General features: G+C 41.8%; 1 protein-coding gene across 1 annotated transcript in view; it reads left to right on the forward strand.

Annotated features, from left to right (window-relative positions):
- Positions 1-1,670: 1,670 nt before the first annotated feature.
- The window catches only part of SLC9A2 (solute carrier family 9 member A2), a 100,319-nt gene continuing 83,466 nt past the window's right edge, over positions 1,671-18,523 (forward strand). The window contains exon 1 of the mRNA XM_027622163.2: positions 1,671-2,016. Coding sequence (XP_027477964.1) covers positions 1,731-2,016 — 286 coding nt within the window. The 5' untranslated portion in view covers positions 1,671-1,730. The remainder of the gene's footprint in view (positions 2,017-18,523) is intronic.

The raw sequence follows: 18,523 nt of genomic DNA on the forward strand, positions 1-18,523 counted from the left end.
TGGATGGCTCAATGATTCTTTTTAAGAAGATAGGACATCTGTACATTCAGTTTTGTTGTATTTTAAATCTAATGCTTTATCAAATATTGACTGAAGTACTCTGTCTCTTCCTAGAATCCTTTCATTTTATTCTGGACTTGTCCCTGCATTACATTCAAAGTCTGAAGATGACGGCTCCTTATATGCACCTATTCAGGTGGCAAGTGTTTTCTTTTTCTTTCTTTTCTTTTTTTTCCTTCTGTCCTCTACTGACACCTCATGGATTTCCTACGTCAGAACTTTGAAAAGAGAAATCTGTTTGAAATTTTGAAACGCGAGTGCTTAATAGTAGCAGTCATGTTTTGACATTCAAAAAATTTGAAAAAAGAGAAGGATTTTATTTCCTAAATATAGAAGGGAAAATTGTTTCAATTATTTGAGTGACGACTACTCTGCTTTTACGTTCGTTTCATTTTCTGGTGATAAAGATGTTGGGCCAAGAAGACTGCAACCAGTGAAGTGTAAGACTCCCTTGTAAGAAGGCTGCGCTCCGAATGCGGGGGTGGGGTGGGGGGAGCTGTTGGCACTGGAAGCCCTTTCAGATCCAGAAGGAGATTCCCGCTCCCTTTCCTTTCCTTACCACAACCCGTCCTGTAATTAGCGGAGCAAGTCAATCTGAGCTAGGCAAATCACTGGCTTTTCACGAAATAATTATATTTCTGTTGCTCTCGGACGTGTGCACCTCTAAGCCTGAAAAACAGAGAGAGAGAGAGAGAGAGATGTTTTTCTTTTTCGTGACCGGGGGCAGGGAGAGAAAAGGGGAAGCGACGGGGGTACATGTAGGGAGCGAGACCAGGACAAGGTGGAGGGAGAGAGGAAAGGATTCCGTGGGAGCGTGGGAACACTGAGTCCCGCACGGGCAGTTTAAGCACGCAGACACAATGCCCCGTACAGTACGCGATTTGATAACCCTAAGAAGGGGAACAAAACGAGGCTTTTCTCAACTTTCTGTACCCTCCACAGAGCTCCACAGTGTGTCCCGGCCTCCGCAGCTCCCGGGCCCGGCCGGTAGCTCCCCCACCCCCCCCGGGGCCCAGCTTCCCTTCCCGACCCCGAGCCGGCGGCGCCTCCCCGCGTGCCCAGCACACCCCGCGTCCCCTCGTAGGAGCCTGCGGGGGAAAGGGCGCGACGCGTGGGTCGCGCCGGCCCCTTCGCTGGAGGGACGCCCGACGCTGCCTCCGGGGCGGGGACAGCTCCGGCCACCTTGCGCGATTCCGCCCAGAGCTGGCTGGTTCCGGGGGTGGGGGGTCCGGCGCGCGCGGCGCTGGCGAGAGGGGAGCGCGGCCCCGCGTCGCCCGCGGGCTCGGGCAGGTGCGCGGCGCGTCGGCCCGGTGCTCGCGTCCTCCCGCCCCGCGGCCCGGGCGCCGCGCCCGCCCCGCCCCCGCCCCCGCCCGCGGGCCGCCCGGGGCAGGGCCTGCAGCTGCGGCCCGCGAGCCGCTCACGGGGCATGGGCCGGCGGCCGGCGGCGGAGGGCCTGAGGGTGCGCGCCCGGCCAGGCGGTGTGCCCGTTCGCAGCGGGGACCGAGCCGTCGGCTGCAGAGACCCGGCCCCGCGGCGGGCGGCGGGCGGCGGGCGGCGGATCTCCGCTCCGCACTGTGCGCGGCCGAGCGGGCGGCGCTGCCCGGGAGCGATGCGCTGAGCGCACGGAGGGCCGAGCGCGGGGCTCGCGGGCGGCGCGGGGAGTCGACCCCATGGGGCTGGCGGGCACCGGGCGGAGCCTGCGGGCGCCGCCGCCGCTGCTGCTGCTGCTGCTCCTGCAGGTGGCCGGGCCGGCGGGCACCCTGGCTGAGACCCTGCTGGACGCGTCGAGGGCCATGGGCGCCAGCTCCAGCCCGCCCAGCCCCGCGAGCGTGGTGGCTCCCGGAACGACGCCGTTCGAGGAGAGTCGCCTGCCAGTGTTCACCCTGGATTACCCCCACGTGCAGATCCCCTTCGAGATCACCCTGTGGATCCTGCTGGCGTCCCTGGCTAAGATAGGTGAGCGAGCTGGACCAGCAGCTGGGGTGAGGGCTATCGGGTGGGGAAGCGCGGGTGGGTGTCTGAGTCGAAAGGGACCCGGGGAGGAGCATTTTCATGCTTTGGTTCTTAAGTGGACATTGGCCTTGAAATAGCCCCAAACTATTAGCCCAGACGAAGTCAGTGACGTGCTGCTTACTTTTACCTCAGACGCCAAGTGGTACAGCCCTCTGCCAAAGCAGAGACCTGTTTACTGAGGGAGGAGGCGAGTGGGCTGAGGTTTATTCCTATCTGTCGTGGGGAGAGAGGCGCAGGCTAGCACAGAGGCCAAAACGGTTAAAGCCCTAGATGCTCCGAGGAGAGAGGCGCCTTGGCCAAGACACAGACCCTGCCACGCATCTGACTAATGAAGTGCCTGGGAGGGGACCAGGGACAACTGAGCGCTTGCAGCTGGGACAGGAACACCCTGTCTCCTCCCTCCTTTGGGCTGAGGCTGTCACTCTCCAGGAAGCTTTTTCTTAGGCGAACTGAGCCTAGTAAAGTGAGATGCATATGCAAATATCATTAACCCACTTTTCAAACTATCTCTTTAACTCTCATTTGGAAAGCAGAAACTCAGAATGTATTTTCTCACCTTCATTCCCCATTGCCCCCCCCCCATAAACTTTTGTTGTGATCGTGGGGGCTTTACATTATTTTTACTTTATATTTTAAGTACTTTTTTATTTTGAAATATGTCAACTACTGTTGTTGTAAAGATTCAAAGAAGTTATTAGGTCAAAAGAATGTTTGCATTATTGCATACGTCTTCAACATTTGTCCTGGGAAAGATCCCCTGCTGTACGATGAGGCAGGTCTCCATAAAGGATGAAGACACCTTGCCTGTCAGCCTTCAGCTTATTGATTGGTGGGAGAGGTACCACACACACCAGGGACCGTAATACAGGAAAGTGCTAAGTAGTGTGACAAACTCCGAAAAGGTAATATGGCAATGTAGGGAGGCAGAAATCACTTCTTCATGCAAAGGAAGCATTTAAATGGGGTTTTCAAGGAGGACCAGGATATGGTTAGTTGGAGATGAAAGGGAACACGTTCCAGACAGGCATAAACAGAGGCATAAATTGGGGGCAAACACAAAGCAGTCCGAAGAGTTGGGTTTGTACGAGGGTGGAAGTTGGGGTAGGTGAGCCTGATGTCAGATTAAATTAATTAGATTCTATTAATGATGACGAAAGGAGGCACATGCTGTTTAATGACTTTGCAGTCTGCGATGACCTGGCTTTGACATGGTTGTACTAGTTGCGTGTTTTAATTCCACCTGAGAACTGGAAGCAGAGGAAATGGATTTCCCTATCAAGTAGATACGTGCATTTGCATAAATTCGTTGCGGGTAATAATAAACTCAGGTGCTGTCTCCTCACATGGTCCTCACGACAACCCTGACATGTGGGAAGGACAGATATTAATACCCTCCCCTCCACTGGGTAGAGGCAGAAACTGAAACTCCAGAGAGTTGACATGAGTTGCTCACACACACTCTGAGTGGGGAGCCAAATGCAGGCTCTGTTGACTCATTCTCTCTCCCAGCCTCCATCACTGGCCTGGTGCTTTTGTGCCCTGTTTCCATTACTGCTGCTTGGTTGCCATTTCTATTCAATTACAACATTTTGTTTTGTTCTTCACTCCTGATTATTTTAATCTAATTAATTACACTAATAACAGCCGCTGGTAGGCACTTAAGTTCATTATCTCTAATTTTCACAACCATTCTGGGTAGGTATGATTACCCCGTTTCCTATACGGCGAAGCAGAAGTGGGGAGGTTACCTTGCTGGTGGGTGGGGAGCCAGAATTCCACCCAGGTCTGTCTGATGTCTCATATTCGTGGCTCTCCTGGAGGCTTGTTTTCTCAGGAGGATTAAATGAGACTACCTATGTTTAACATTCTTAGAAAATCCTGGGCATGGAGTAAGTGCTGAGTATTGTCATCATTAGTAGGAGTGGAAAAGGAGTCACAGTATCTTCACTCGGTTCTCTGGTACTGCGTCTCCTTTTTCACTGGGCTGGGCCACCTCCTGCCTTTCTCTGTTTCTGTTTTAGGCTCAGCCTTTTCCAAGTGCTCTTATTTGCATGGGTTGCTTTTTCATACTTGTTCTTTTTCCATCATGATCCATTCATCTTGTTGGGCCTTACTCTGTTAACTGTGTGGCATCTTATTAAAATGCTTGTCTGAGTTCGTAGGTGTGTTGATCTGCCCATGGGCAGTATTTTTTTTTTTTTATCCAGGTGTATTTCTATCCCCTGGCACTTGCTGTTCTCCCAGTCTTTCAGGCCTTCCCGCCCCTCCCCCCAATTCTCAACTTCACTGGCTACTATCTCCTCTTTCTCTTCTGCATCTGGGGTGGCACAGAGATGAAAATACAGACAGATGTTCATGTCTCCCAACCAGAAGGGTCTGAGCAGAGAGAGACCTGAGTAGAGACTGCCATGGGTGGGGTGAAGGATATAGTTCCCAGAGCAGAAAGTGCAGTTTTAGAGTCCCAAAAGCTAGTCCTTGGGGTCTTCCCTAGGTTCTTCCTGTAGATAGTCCAACCCTGTCCTCCTGTTGCAGCTCTGTCTGTCCTTAGAGGAGCCTGGAAGTGCCCGGATACCCCCCACCCGCTCCCCCAGGCCCGAAACTTTCTGTTGGCTTTGGGGAAGACTGTCTTTGTATTGAGGGATGCCTTTCCAGCCCATTCAGCAGTATCTCGTCATTCAAATTCTATTTTAACTTTTGCCCTGGAAAAACTGTTATTTGGGGGTGACTTGGATGACTTAATTCGCTCATACGTGGGGCAGGATGATGAATTGAGCTGTGCAGGGGACTTGAGGTGATGAGAACAGATGTGTTAACTCGAGCAAAATGCTATGATTTCTATTTGGGGCACTTTTATGCCGTGAACCCAGTGTACCTGAACTTAACCTGCTGCAGAGAACATGGAGACACATTGCTAGTGATTAATCTAAACAAAGATAACAGGTTGCCCCAAATGGAGGCTCCTAAGCACATCTGTAGGAAGTTTCAATCATGCCGGATGGTGAATTCAGCATAGTTTGCTAGATTGCAGCACAATATAATCTTAGAAATATTGCAGTGAGAAGTACGCAAGTGCATTGTTGGCAGAGTGTTGAATGATTCAACTTTTCATTGTTTTTACCTGATTATCAAGGAAACTCAATTTCTGAATTATTGGTTAAAAAGAACATTGTATAGTCATGGTGATGATGTGAATGCATATGTAAAGTAGGTTAAATAAATAAAAGAACATAGAATTTAGTACAACTTTGAATAGTTTTTAAAATTTTGGCAAGAAACATTTCCCAATTTGTTTTTCACTTAGATCCTTACACATGTGAAGTTGTATTGTTCTTTATTTTGAATGCTTATATTTTGAATAACTCTTGATTTTTTAACAGCTATAAATGCACACCGTGCTTGGTAAATCCTATACACAGGGATGGAGTTCTGTAGCTTAGAATAATAGGTAGCCAAAGAATTAAGAGAAAAATTTCCTGGAGTGTTCTAAGATGGTCTTCTCTGCTTTTCTTGCCCATGAAGTGGATCAGTGGGCTTTGCCCTAAACTGGGTGAACTTGGGCATGTGTTCTACCTCTCTTTGAAGTCCAGGAACAGAGCACTGGGTCTCTACTGTTTAAAACAACAGAACTCCCTTCTATGTCCTCAGTGGTTTTCCCAGATGTCCTCTCACTTATCTTGTAGTCTTGAGCTGGCCTGTTGGCCTCTTCCAGGTGTCACCATGCATCCTGCCCTTTTCATTTCCTTTACCCTTAAACTTGGGGTTAGGATGCAGAATTTTCCACTTTCCTCCACCCTGTTGTCTTGACATTAAATAACTTGTTTGTAGTATTGTTTTAAGGAAAAGGCAAAGCAGTTTGGTCCATGAAGGTTTCTCCTCTGGGCTCCAGTCTGGCCTGATTTGAAATATGAAACCAGATAGTTTCTTCAGTTGATATCTATCTGTATTACCTGAGATCTCGATCTCTTAGAAAAACCTACCCTTGCCCTTGATCTGTTTCTCTTTGTTGTATTTGGTTTTCCTGAAGCATATACAGCAGCTGGTTGGTCAAGGGATGAAGCTCATGATCTTCACCTGTTTGTGAACCACATCTCACTTTGAACACACTTCTGAAGCTAAGTCTTCCTCATGGCATGTGTTTGTTCTTAAGCTAAAAGAAGAGTTTTGATCCTTTTTGTCTCTAAGTTTCCATCTTTTCCCTTTGGGCTAAACAGAGGATGAAGGATGGCTACAATAGCTTTCTTTTATTCCTTATAAAGATCATTTTAGGTGTCTTCTAGAATTTTATCACTCAAACAGAGAAATATTTTCTTATCTTTTAAAAGAATAACAGGTAAGTTTTCACCAAAAATGTTACTCTCTGTATCAACTTCCGCAATGACAGTAATTATCATTAATGGGATACTTTTTAAATTTTTTTACAGAATTCTTTCACATATTATGAAGCCCTAAAATTATACAAAGGACTTCTTGTATAAATATGTTTGTTCCTTGTAGGGTTGTAAAAACTCACCTGTAAAACCAAGTGAATTTGTTGATTTGTATGTGGATAGATTTTCATCAGTGATTCAATTGCTTTTAAAGTTTACAGTTCTATTTGGCTTATCTGTTTCTTCTTCAGTCAGTTTTAGTGCTTGTGTTTTTATTTTTCTGGAAAATCATCATTTCATTTGAGTTTTTACATTTATGGGAAGGAAGTTATTTTCTATTTAAAAATACCTACTTTATCTGCATTTATTATTCTACCTTTTTATTCCTAATATTGTTATTTTTGTTTTTCCTTACCTTGACCAACATTCTCAGAAGTTTATCTATTTTATACTTTTTCAAAGAATTGGATTTTGATTGGTTTCTAGTTTATCACTTTCTTTTCTTTATTATTTAGCTACTCCTACTTTATTCGTGTGTATTTTTCTGTTGTTTTTATTCCTGAATTTAGAGCTTAGCTCATTAGTTACTGAATTTACTTGTTTTCTAATATGTCGACTCCCACCTTACAAAGGTAGTTAATCCCTGAAAAAACACTTATAGTTGAAAACATAATATTACTTTCAATAATTTTAGTGATGAATATTTTTATGAACTCTGCTCCAAAATTGGCATGTCCTTACACTAAAATGACATCAGTCTTATTAAAATAGACAAAACTCTTTCAACAGTTTATTTTAGTTATTATAACTCTTAAGCCATTTTTCTTCATCAGTTTCTCCAAAATATGGCTATTTCTGTGTTTTCATTAAATTCAAAGCTATGGGGGTGCCTGGGTGGCTCAGTCGTTAAGTGTCTGCCCTCAGCTCAGGTCATGATCCCAGGGTCCTGGGATCGAGCCCCGCATTGGGCTCCCTGCTCTGCGGGAAGCCTGCTTCTCCCTCTCCCACTCCCCCTGCTTGTGTTCCCTCTCTCGCTGTGTCTCTCTCTGTCAAATAAATAAATAAAATCTTAAAAAAAAAAAAAATTCAAAGCTATGATAAACTGACATTTAAGACTGTGGTACAAAGCATAGTCATGATAATTCTAAGTTTATGTAAATTCATCTTTATTGCAAATTGTAACAATAAAGAGCATGGCAGAGACTAAAGAATTCAGGGAGGGGATGCAGATGAAATTGTACTTCCCTAGTAAATTGCATGAAATCATTATTGCTATCAACTGACAAACCTTTATATTCTGAGAGGAGAACTTAACATATCAGTGATAAAGCTGAAAAGATAACTGATGTATCTCATCAGGGGCACTCCACCGCTAATTTAAAGTCTATAAAATCCAATTTAGTTTTCATGAAATCAGAGAAATGCTTCATGAGCTGAAATAGGAATATTAAAAGAAACTCTTCTTAAAGGTGGTTTCTCATGATCAGGAATATTAAAAGAAACTCTTCTTAAAGATGGTTTCTTATAATCCAAATGGGTATATCTTTGAGGAATGGCAATGTATGTATTGAAGGCTAGAAATACATTGCTCTGTCCTACTTCAGTTGCATTGTATAGTTTTGATATATAGAGTTTTCACTGTTGTTTAGTTCTCAGTATTTTTAAATTTCCTTGTGATTTTTTAAAAAAGATTTTATTTATCTATTTATTTATTTTTGAGAAAGAGAGGGGGAGAGAGAGAGCGCGTGAGCAGGGTGAGAGGCAGAGGGAGAGGGAGAGAGAGAATCTCAAGCCGACTCTGAGCTGAGTGTGGAGCCTGACACGGGGCTCAATCTCACGACCTGAGATCAAGACCTGAGCCAAAATCAGGAGTCTGTCCCTTAACCCACTGAGCCACCCAGGCACCCCCCTGCCTTGTGATTTTTATTATTCTAGCCCAATAATTATTTACAATGATAGGTTTTAGTTAGTAAACATATAGAGATATGTGGTTATTTTTTATTTTATTCGTATTTTATTACATTTTGTTTAGATCGGATGTTTTCTGTGGTTTAATATAAGGTCCTTGTTTATTTTTATTTAAATTTTAGTTAGTAAACATACAGTGCAATATTGGTTTTGGGAGCAGAATGTAGTGATTCATCACCTAATTATATGGTCCTTTTTACACTGCATTTTCCATGCTTGCTTAAAAAAGATTATATATTCTCTATTTATTTGGTGAAGGATTTTATACAGGCACATGTGCACGTATGCAGACACACATACACACTAGATTAAATTTGTAATTATGTTCAGATCTTTAATAGAATTGCCAAGTTTTTTGGCTGTTTTAACTATTAGGTTATATGGTACGTTAAAAATCAGTGTCTAAGATTGTGATGCCAATTACTGTTTATAATTTTGTTAATTTTTGCTTTGTATATTTTGATGCTAAGTTATTGGGTGCATACAAGTTTAATATTGTTATATCCTCTGAGCGAATTTGTCCTTTAATTAAGTTATGAACTTCTTTATTTTTAATAATATTCTTGGGGCTCACGGTCTGTTTTTTCTTTTATTACAGTTGCTATTCAGAATAAAACTAGATTTTGTATGTCTTTTTTCTGTATCTGTTTTCCGCATCTATATTTTCCAGACATATCTTTTCCTATACCATTACTATTAAATCAACTAGATAATTTTCATTTAGATACATTTTATTAAACCACCTATAGGTGGATTTTTTTGTCTTTAATTTAAATGTTAAAAATATCTGTAATTTCAAAAGAAGTGCAGTTACATTTATTGTGCATTTATTGTGAGTTATATATATGGGCTTACTTTCTTTGTTTACTGTGCTTTTACTTGGTGTCTTTAGTTTTCTTGTCATATTTTGGCTTAGTATTTTTTTTCATTTATTTTTTATATATTATTATATATTCCATTTCTGTTCCTTTTGTGGTGACTCTTCAATTTTAATCTAATTACCTGATTTAACAGGAGTCAGGCCAGGCTGCTTTGGCTCACATTTTCCTACATATTTTGTAGTTGTATGATATTGTGTGCATAACTTAAACTCTCTGGGTTCAGTTGCTCTATTGTTTAAATGGGTAAATAAAAGTACCAATGTCATAGGCTGTTGTAAAAATTAAATTAGCTAATATATGTAAAATCTTAAAATAATTTTTTGGAATGTGGTAAACATAGTATTTGATATTTTATTATTGTTTTATCCTCTTTCTGAATAATACTTAAACTATAAAAATTTTTGACTGCTATCTGTTTGTTGCAGAATTTTAATTTTTTGTCTTATAATTTAGACCTGGTCTATATTTAATTTATTCCAAATTAGATTTTAATTTTTTGACCTGATTTGTATTTAATTTCCTCCAAATTAGCTTTTGATTTTTATAAGCAGTGTTTACATTTGCAAACATGCTTATCAATTTTTTATTATTCTTCTGTCTCCCCCTTTCCCCCAGATTATTTTCTTTTTACTGAAATATGTTTTTGGTGTATACTTCAGGGAGGGTCTTTGAATGAGAAATTCTCTTGATCTTTGACAGTGTCTTTGATTATTCTCTTGAACGATTATATAACAGAGTATAGGGGTTGGAAATATTATCTCTTATCAGTTGGAAGACATTATTTCATTACTTTCTGACCCCTTTTGTTGCTACGGAGACTTATGTTATTATTCTCATTGCCCTTTGGAATTAATCTGACTTTTCTGTTGGCTTGTATTTAAGATTCTTCATTTGGTTATTTCTGATATTCTTCTGTTTCTTTGATGTGTCTAGGTATTGATTTATTTTGTTTTTGTTTCTTGGAACTTGTGCTTCCATGTTTCTTAATGCTGTTTCATGTTTTTCATCTATTTTTCTTTTCTTTTTCTTAGTAATTTTATCAGATCTTTTTACTAGTATCTCATTACTGTCAGAGTATTTCTAATCTGTGCTTAACCTACTCACTGGACTTTTCATTTTAATTATATTTTCATTTATGCTGTTTTGGCTCTTTTTTAAGTGGATCTGTGTTTTGTTCATACTTTTCTACTATTCAGTTACTTTTTATTCCTCCTTTGATTTTTTTCATTTATTTAAACTATATTCATTTTATAGTTTTTTTTAGATTTTTCTGTTATTTTTAGTTGTTGCTAATTCTTATGTTTATCACATTTACTGACTTTCCCTTTTAGGTATTTATTTCCTTATATAGATTATATTTTTTGTTGTGAGCTTAGCTTCACCAGGGGATGTTTACTTGGAAGTGGTTTGTTTCCCTTAAGTTATGAAGGGTTCTTACACAAAAATGGTTTTGAGTTTTCATGCTGGGACCCAGAATTTTAGTGGTTGGCTTTTAGTACCAGCTTGGTTTTCCCATATGATTCAAGTGGACTTTATACCTGTATGTGGTATAAACCTGGAATTTTAAACTTTATAGGGAGAATTTTCTCTCTGCCCAAGGCCATAAAGAGTTGATGTGTTTCCTTCTATTTTTCTGGCTATAGGCATCTTTTAGTATTTATTTATTTGGCACAAAGTAGCTCTTTGAGACTCAGGAATTTATGCATGAATGCTTCCCTTACTGGTCTGATGTCCAAATTTTTTGTGTTCATGTAGGTGTTCAAATACTGGGTCCTAGCACATAGGGCAGGTAACTTGTCTGGAATCCCCCTGGTTGACTGGCTTGAAATCCCGCTGTCATCTCTTGCTTTGACTCCTCTCTTTATTTCTGGCCTTCCACACATTTTCCTTTATTTTGAATGTGGCTAGATATTAATCTTGTATGTTTGAAGTAAGAGGTGGCTTTATCTGTGTTTGCATTGTTGGATGGCTCAGTGACATTGTACTTGGCACTTTTTAAACAAATGCTTGCTATAAAATGTTTGAAGTCCATGGATATATTCTGTTTATAGAATATCATAATGTATGATATTCTATATGTATGTATGATTAAATAATGTATGATTAAAAACTCTTTAATAATGTAAGGTGAATGTAATATGTGCTTTCCTAGTTTTCCTATGTTCAGGATATAAAGATGTGACTATTCTGCTTTTATCTTCTATGTTTTCATAGTTGGGTAGAAGAGAAATAACTCATCAATTGAAGAAGTGTTGGACCTAAGTTTTGGAAAAGATGTCCCCCAGATTAGAAGTAGGAAGACCCTATTGTAGTTCGAGTTCTGCTATCAACTTTGTTGTATGACCCTGCCAAGTCTTCAACTACTTGGTTCTCACATTTAATTAGTAGAAGGAGGGATATGTATCTGCCCCATCTGTTTAACATTTCCACAGGGATAATATGAGATACTCTGTAGGGGAGGAAGTAATTTATAACAAAGATTTTACTTTTATATAGCAGAGGAAACTTAAGCCAAGAGAAGCATGTGTTCATTATATTAAAGTGACGCGCAGACATGGGCGTATTGTCATTCCAAATGAGGCATGCACAATTACAGGTTACTCTCTTGCAATTATATCTTTTAAATGTAATGAATCATAATTGATGTACTTCCTGCAACAATTGTGCACATTGTTCATCACCATCCAAGGGCTTTCTAATCTTGATTTGTGAAATTCATCCCTTACTTGAAGATGTATGTATTCCTTTCCCTCTTCAATCATTCCAGGGGAGGACATGAGAATTCCTTTGAAAGCTATGTGGCTGTGACATAATCATATTTTAAAGGTGAGTTTCATGTTATTACTTAGCGTTGGCATAGAAAGGCTCACGTGTAAAAACAGAAAAGTCAAATTCACAAATGTATTTAGACATTTCAACTGAAAATGAAACAGATGACACATGCGCACCCTCTGTATGTGAAAGTGCTCTAAAGAAGCTTTAAAAGTTTTGTTATCCAGAGAAAGTTCCTCGTGCAGTCATGAGGCAGTGGAACAATTCTTTTTATTTTTTTATATTTTATTTATTTATTTGACAGAGAGAGGGAACACAAGCAGGGGGTGTGTGAGAGGGGTAGGCGGAGGCAGGGAGCCGGATGCCGGGCTCAATCCCAGGACCCTGGGATCATGGCCTGAGCCGAAGGCAGATGCTTAGTGACTGAGCCACTCAGGCGCCCTGGAACAATTCTTTTGCCATATTCCTGTGACCCTTCCACTGGTGATTCTGCTGCTCCCTATCACTAAGCTTCTTTCCTAGGGATCCTGGGGCTGGGGAATCTGATCTGTGTAATGCAGCTGAGCAGAGTCTTTTGTTGTGGCATTGGAGGGTGGAGATAGGTGGGCCTAGATAATCCCTCTATTATGGTTTCATTAATAAAATAATAATAGCTAACAAGGTTGAAGCATTATTCCATGCCAGGTATTTGGGCCAAGTGTTCTATACCTGTTGTCTTATTTAATCTTCATAGCAACTCTGGTTGGTAGGCACCATTATAATCCCCAGTTTTAAAAAATAGGTGAGGGAACAGGTTGAGAGAACTTAGATCCAGAGTGTCACAGCACTTAAGGGGTAGAGGTGGGATCCGTGGCCAGTGTACTTCATCGCTCCACTGTGTTTCGCCCTGAAGAAGAATGTTAAATTCTAGGTATCTGTCTGTGGTCTCCAGAGCACCTTGATGTGCCTTATCTCAGACACTCTTAACCTTAATCTTGACTGTCTCAGATTTTCACTATAAAATCAAACAATGATAATTACATCCTGCCTACTTCAGAGGATCATGGTGTGGACCAACTGAAATAATATATGAAAGCACATTTGACTCCACACTTAACATTAGTCCAAGTTCACCACAACTCTGTAAACTGGTAGAATGGAAGGCAAGGTGGTGGAACTCATAGTGGTATGAGAGCTGGAACTTGAGTCTAGAATTTCTGAATCTTGAGGGACGCCTGGGGGCTCAGTCGGTTAAGCGTCTGCCTTCAGCTCAGGGAGTCCCACATCGGGCTCCTTGCTCAGCGGGGAGCCTGCTTCTCCCTCTGCCTGCCGCTCCCCCTGCGTGTGCTCTCTCTCTCTCTGATAAATAAATAAAATCTTAAAAAAAAATAGAATTTCTGAATCTTGGTCTCGCTTTTGCCACCATGCATAACTTAGGGAATGTAGAATTCTAATGGTTTTGAAATGTAGATTTAACATGTTAAGATTCATAGGTTAAGGGTTCAACCTGTAACTTGGGCTACCATGTAAATTTTAATAGGCCAAAGTTCAATTTCAACAGGTTGACAGGAGAGAAGGTATTAAATCTGTTTTGTGTTGCATGTATATGCACATGTGTTGACTTGCATACACAATGCATGTGCAGCATGCAGACATATATTCACACACGAATGACATTCATTTAGGACATAAGCTCCATGAGGGAAGGGACTTTTCTCTTTGACCTGCTATCTAGGACAGTGCTTGGCACATAGCAGGTACTCAGTAAGTAAGTACTGAGAAAACAAATAACTAAATAATGTTTAGAGATACTTTTTGTTTCACCTCAGCTTAATCATGTGGTAGTTAAGGTAACTGTGCATCCTTGTTTGTCTGTGATATCCACGATTTGTGTTAGCCGAGCACATGTGTTAATAGTGTGCCCTTCACTCTCAAATATACTCGTATGATCATTTATTTGGCCACTCTACTTATAATGTATATACTGTTCTTGCACATATTTGAGTGATAACTTCAGCTCTGTTGTTCAAAATCCGAGCTCTACTGCTCTACCACTTGCTAGGTGTGGAGTTTGGGTAAGTTAATAAGCCTCTATATCCTCAATTATTTCATCTGTGAAATAGGATAATGATAGTAGCTTCCTTACTGGATTGTTGTGAGGGTAGAGTTAATGCATGTAGAAAACTTGCCACCTTCACGAGAACAGAGGTCTTGCTTCCTCTTCCAAAGCATACTGGCATTGCACCAAGAAAGTCTGTTCTGCCCAGTTATTCTGTAACAAGTTGTTAGATCATCTGGATGGACCTGTCTCCTGCTGTTGGTGTTATGCCTGGGTTTCTCTCTAAATCATACGCATTTCAGTTTTCATTGTTGCATAAATTAAAAAAAAAAAAGATCTGCTTTTGTAAGTTAATTTGCCATGGAAAAAAAAGGCAGTGCACACCCTTTGTTTGGTCCCAGGTTTGTGTGTTGTACACTAAAGGGTGAACAGCCAGGCGTAACAGGTGGGAGGTTGAAGAGAGGGCCCCACACACAGGGCTTGTGGTCCGGTGAGACGGTGAGACCTTCTCCGTAGGAGCGCGCTCTCTTCTTGACCCTCCTCCTGACCCCCGCTGGGCTGCTGGGTATACTCAGTGTCCTCAGGGCTCCCAGATATGTCAGTTCACACACGGGGGAGGGGGGGTTGTGTGTTTCAGCCCATCCTTCCCAAGTCCATTTGTACTTTTTTACAAACTGTGTTTCTTTAGGAATCGAGGCAGAAAAGCATTTTAAAACAAAATGCTGCAAAGTAATCATTGCTATTTAAAAACTGTCACCTGGCCCTCCCTATCAGCAGAAGCCCACACTAGCTGAGTGTCCATTTTATCAAACAAAACACCAGAATGGTGTGGAGAGAAGAGAATGAGAAATTGGGGCCCCTCCTTTCCATCTGATTGAAATGTCTGGTCTTCAGGATTGGTAAGAATACACCGTTCCTGTCAGCTGATCTTCTTAGGAGAATGGCATCATTCCTTGTGCATTCTCTGCTGACCTGTCTGGAAGGATATGAAAATGCTGCCTCTGGCTCTAGGAGCTCACATCTTTACAGGAGCTAGAAAATACATATACATGCCTGCGTGAACTAGCTCCTGCCTCAATCTCTCCGGGTCCTGTTCCTTTGGCACTTTTATCACTATCTAACATGTATTTATTTATTCATTAGTCACCTGTGTGTGCTCGCTGTCCCTCCCTTCTCAAGTCAAGGCTCTGGGGTGGGGACCTTGGGTCTTTTGGTTTTATCCACCTCTGTGGAGCTGAGGAGGCACACAGTTAAAACTAATGATGTCTACATTCTCAGTACTGTTTTATATTTTTAGCTGTTTCACATCTATAGCCTCTTGATGCTCACAGGAGCCTTCATCTGGTTTTGTTTTACTGCTGACATTCATCATTCATTCACATGCTTATGTTCTAAGCTAATAGTTTTTCTAAAGCGATTTGATTAATAAGATAGCTAATTTATGTATTTAATGGCTTTACTCCCTCTGCAGTGATTTTTTTTTTTTTTTTTTTGTCTTTTCTTTTCATTTGGTCTTCGTGTCTTAATTTTGTGTTTTGGTTTTTTTAAAATTTTTTAAAGGTTCTATTTTTATTTGAAAAAGAGAGAGAGAATACAAGCGGAGAGGCAGAGGGAGGGAGAATCTGAAGCAGACTGTGCCCTGAGTGCAGAGCCCAATGTGGGGCTCGATCTCATGACTCTGAGATTACGACCTGAGCCAAAACCAAGAGTTGGATGCTTAACTGACTGTGCCGCTCAGGCGCCCCTCAGGCGTCCCTCAGTTTTGTGTTTTGAGGCCACTGAAACCAGGGGAGTTACTGCTATTCCTGAATCTCTGAACAAACATGTGTAATCGGCAGGACTCCAGTATTTCATCTTTCCACTAAATATGTTAGTAGTATTGATCATTATTTTAATAAAATGTAATGATTATGATGATGGTGGGACCATAGAATTCTTAAGATCTGTACATCTTCAGAGTTGGAATCCCTTTGGTCTTTGCAACAGTAAACAAATGGAAAGACACATGGATGTTCAGAGACCACCGAGTTGGTAATCAGAAGCTGGAAAGGAGTGAACAAAAATGTGATGATTCTGGTAAGTTTAGAAAATAGTATAATTTACCAAATAGGGTAGTTTCTTAATTTAATTCTAGCCACCCATGTGCACATAGCTCCCATCCGTGTAAATAACTGGGGACTGCAGCAAAGTGTTAGCAACCACTTAATTGAAAAATGAAATTAGGTAGCAATTATTGGCTATTGTGGGTTCCTCTTCTATACTTTGATCTCTTTATTTTAAGCAAGTGGTAAATTTGTTTGGAAGGCAGGCTCTCAGAGGAATAAAAACCAAACAGAACATGAAACTCCCAACACAAGGTGGTTGAGTGGGTGGGGTAGTCTCCCTGGATAAGTGTGTACAACTTAATGATTGGTGGGCAAACAACAAAACCAAAATTGGCATAAATCATTTACTAACACGTGGGCTGAAAGAATGACAAGTCTGGGGATTTAACATCTAGCCTGGGGCGATAGAAAAAAATTGTTTTCAACTGTTGACCTGCATGGATAGTTTTGACTCTCGGTTAGAGTATACCAGAGTCCTCATACCCTCCCCGGACCCTGGATACTGGTGCCGCCTCCCTGTGCCTCTTCTTGATCTGCAGAGGGTCTATGCAGAAATAGTCCACAGAGCCTAACTACTCCCTGGATTCTGTCGTTCCCCCTAAATAATGGCTACACCCCGGGGAAGTTTTTACCCTCAGAATGATCTCTTTCAATCTAACCCTTCCTTGGCTGATCCCCTTCATCAAAGTGTCTTACTAAAATGGAAAAAGAAAAAAAAGAAACGGGTGTGGGCCAATAGCCACAAGGGGGTGAAGCTTGGTAAAGTTAAAGATGTTTGGAATCTGAGGCTGTCGAATCTACCTCTGAGCTGTAAAATCTCAACCTGTAGTCCTGACAGATTCAGAACAAATTCTGTGACGACTCTATGTGTACTTCACGAGAAACCTGAGTCGAGGACTTTTCTAAAGAAGAATTCTTGGCGTGTCCAGGGGCTGCTGTCATCATTTTAACAGCCTGGATCTTGTTTCCCACCTGGCGACATTAGAAATTCCCCTGGCATCTGTGGGTTACTTTACTTGGCGCGGGGAGGCACATATTTCACACCCAGATGTAAAATACGCGAAAATACTTGGGTCACCATCCAGCATCATTGTTATTTCCTGGTGCAGGGTTGCAGCCTCGGTGGGCAGTGAGGGCGCACCCGGACCGGTTCGTTTCTGGGCTGTGTGGATGGTGTGATGTGTCTCCTCCATCTTGGTTGCAAGGTGCTCGTGGAACATTTTGCAAAACTCCTAGGACACCATTGGAGCATGTTGATTGCAAGAACTGACCATCTTTGGAATTCCTGCCCCTGGCCTATCCCACCTGTAGCTTCAAAAAGGATACTGTGACGTGTTACAAGGAAGTAATCTAAGATGGTCTACTCCAGCAGGAAGTAACCAAGATGGTAAAGTACGTAAGTGGTTTAGATCCTCTGAAAGCCAGTTAGTGGGTAAGCTAGCTAATATAAAATTGAGGAAAACCATGAATAACTCTAAATAAAAAGTGAGAAATATTATTTACAGAAAAGCACAGTGTTTATTATTTGTTCTTTCTTCACTGGCTTTTCTCACTCTCCAAGCACAATTTCTTCTTTAATCTTGGAAAGGAAGAAATTGATGTGCTTTTTACAAGATCATTATGCAAAGTAATTGTGGTATGTATACTTTGCTTAGATGCTGATTAGCTAGCCTCTTGCATGACAGTCTCTTTTAAAATTCCTGGAAAAATCGTGAGCTTTTTTGTCCCAGAAGTAGCCATTGGGCAGCCGGGGCCTGCAATTGTCCCTTCACTGGAATCTCTTTTATAGAGAGAAACTGGAGGACTATAGATTCGCCGTAAGGCCCAAGCTGGGGAGCTGCATCAGTGGACGTTTTCATTTTACCGTGTGCCTCCTATGCTCACCACTGTGGCTCAGGCTCTTTCACAGCCAGGACAACTTCTTTAGTCACTGGTCTGCCCCACGTTGATTTGGGCAGTGAAGCCCAGAGAGACTCTGGGCCTTTTTGCTCACCCTCCAGGTTCCTGAGAGCTGAGGGATTCAGGGCCAGGAGCATCTTCCCAGGCCACCCCCTTCCTGCTCAGGGCATAGCGCCCTCCCAGCCCCTCCGCATGTGGAACCAAAACATTTTCATTTGAAGGGATAGCTTGCATTCTTTCAATTTGTGACTTCCCTTGAAATCCCGAGAGATAATAGTCTTCTATTATTCCCCCATCAGATTTCTGAGAACAGCACCTTCAGTTGCATCTGCCTTTGGCCCCAATATATATATGTCTTTTGTGGGACATGAAATTCTCAGTCGGCATTGGATACAGTGTCTTCCATGAAGTAGGGCAAGC

This window comes from Zalophus californianus, chromosome 8 (genome assembly GCF_009762305.2).
Source record: "Zalophus californianus isolate mZalCal1 chromosome 8, mZalCal1.pri.v2, whole genome shotgun sequence".
NCBI lineage: Eukaryota > Metazoa > Chordata > Mammalia > Carnivora > Otariidae > Zalophus > Zalophus californianus.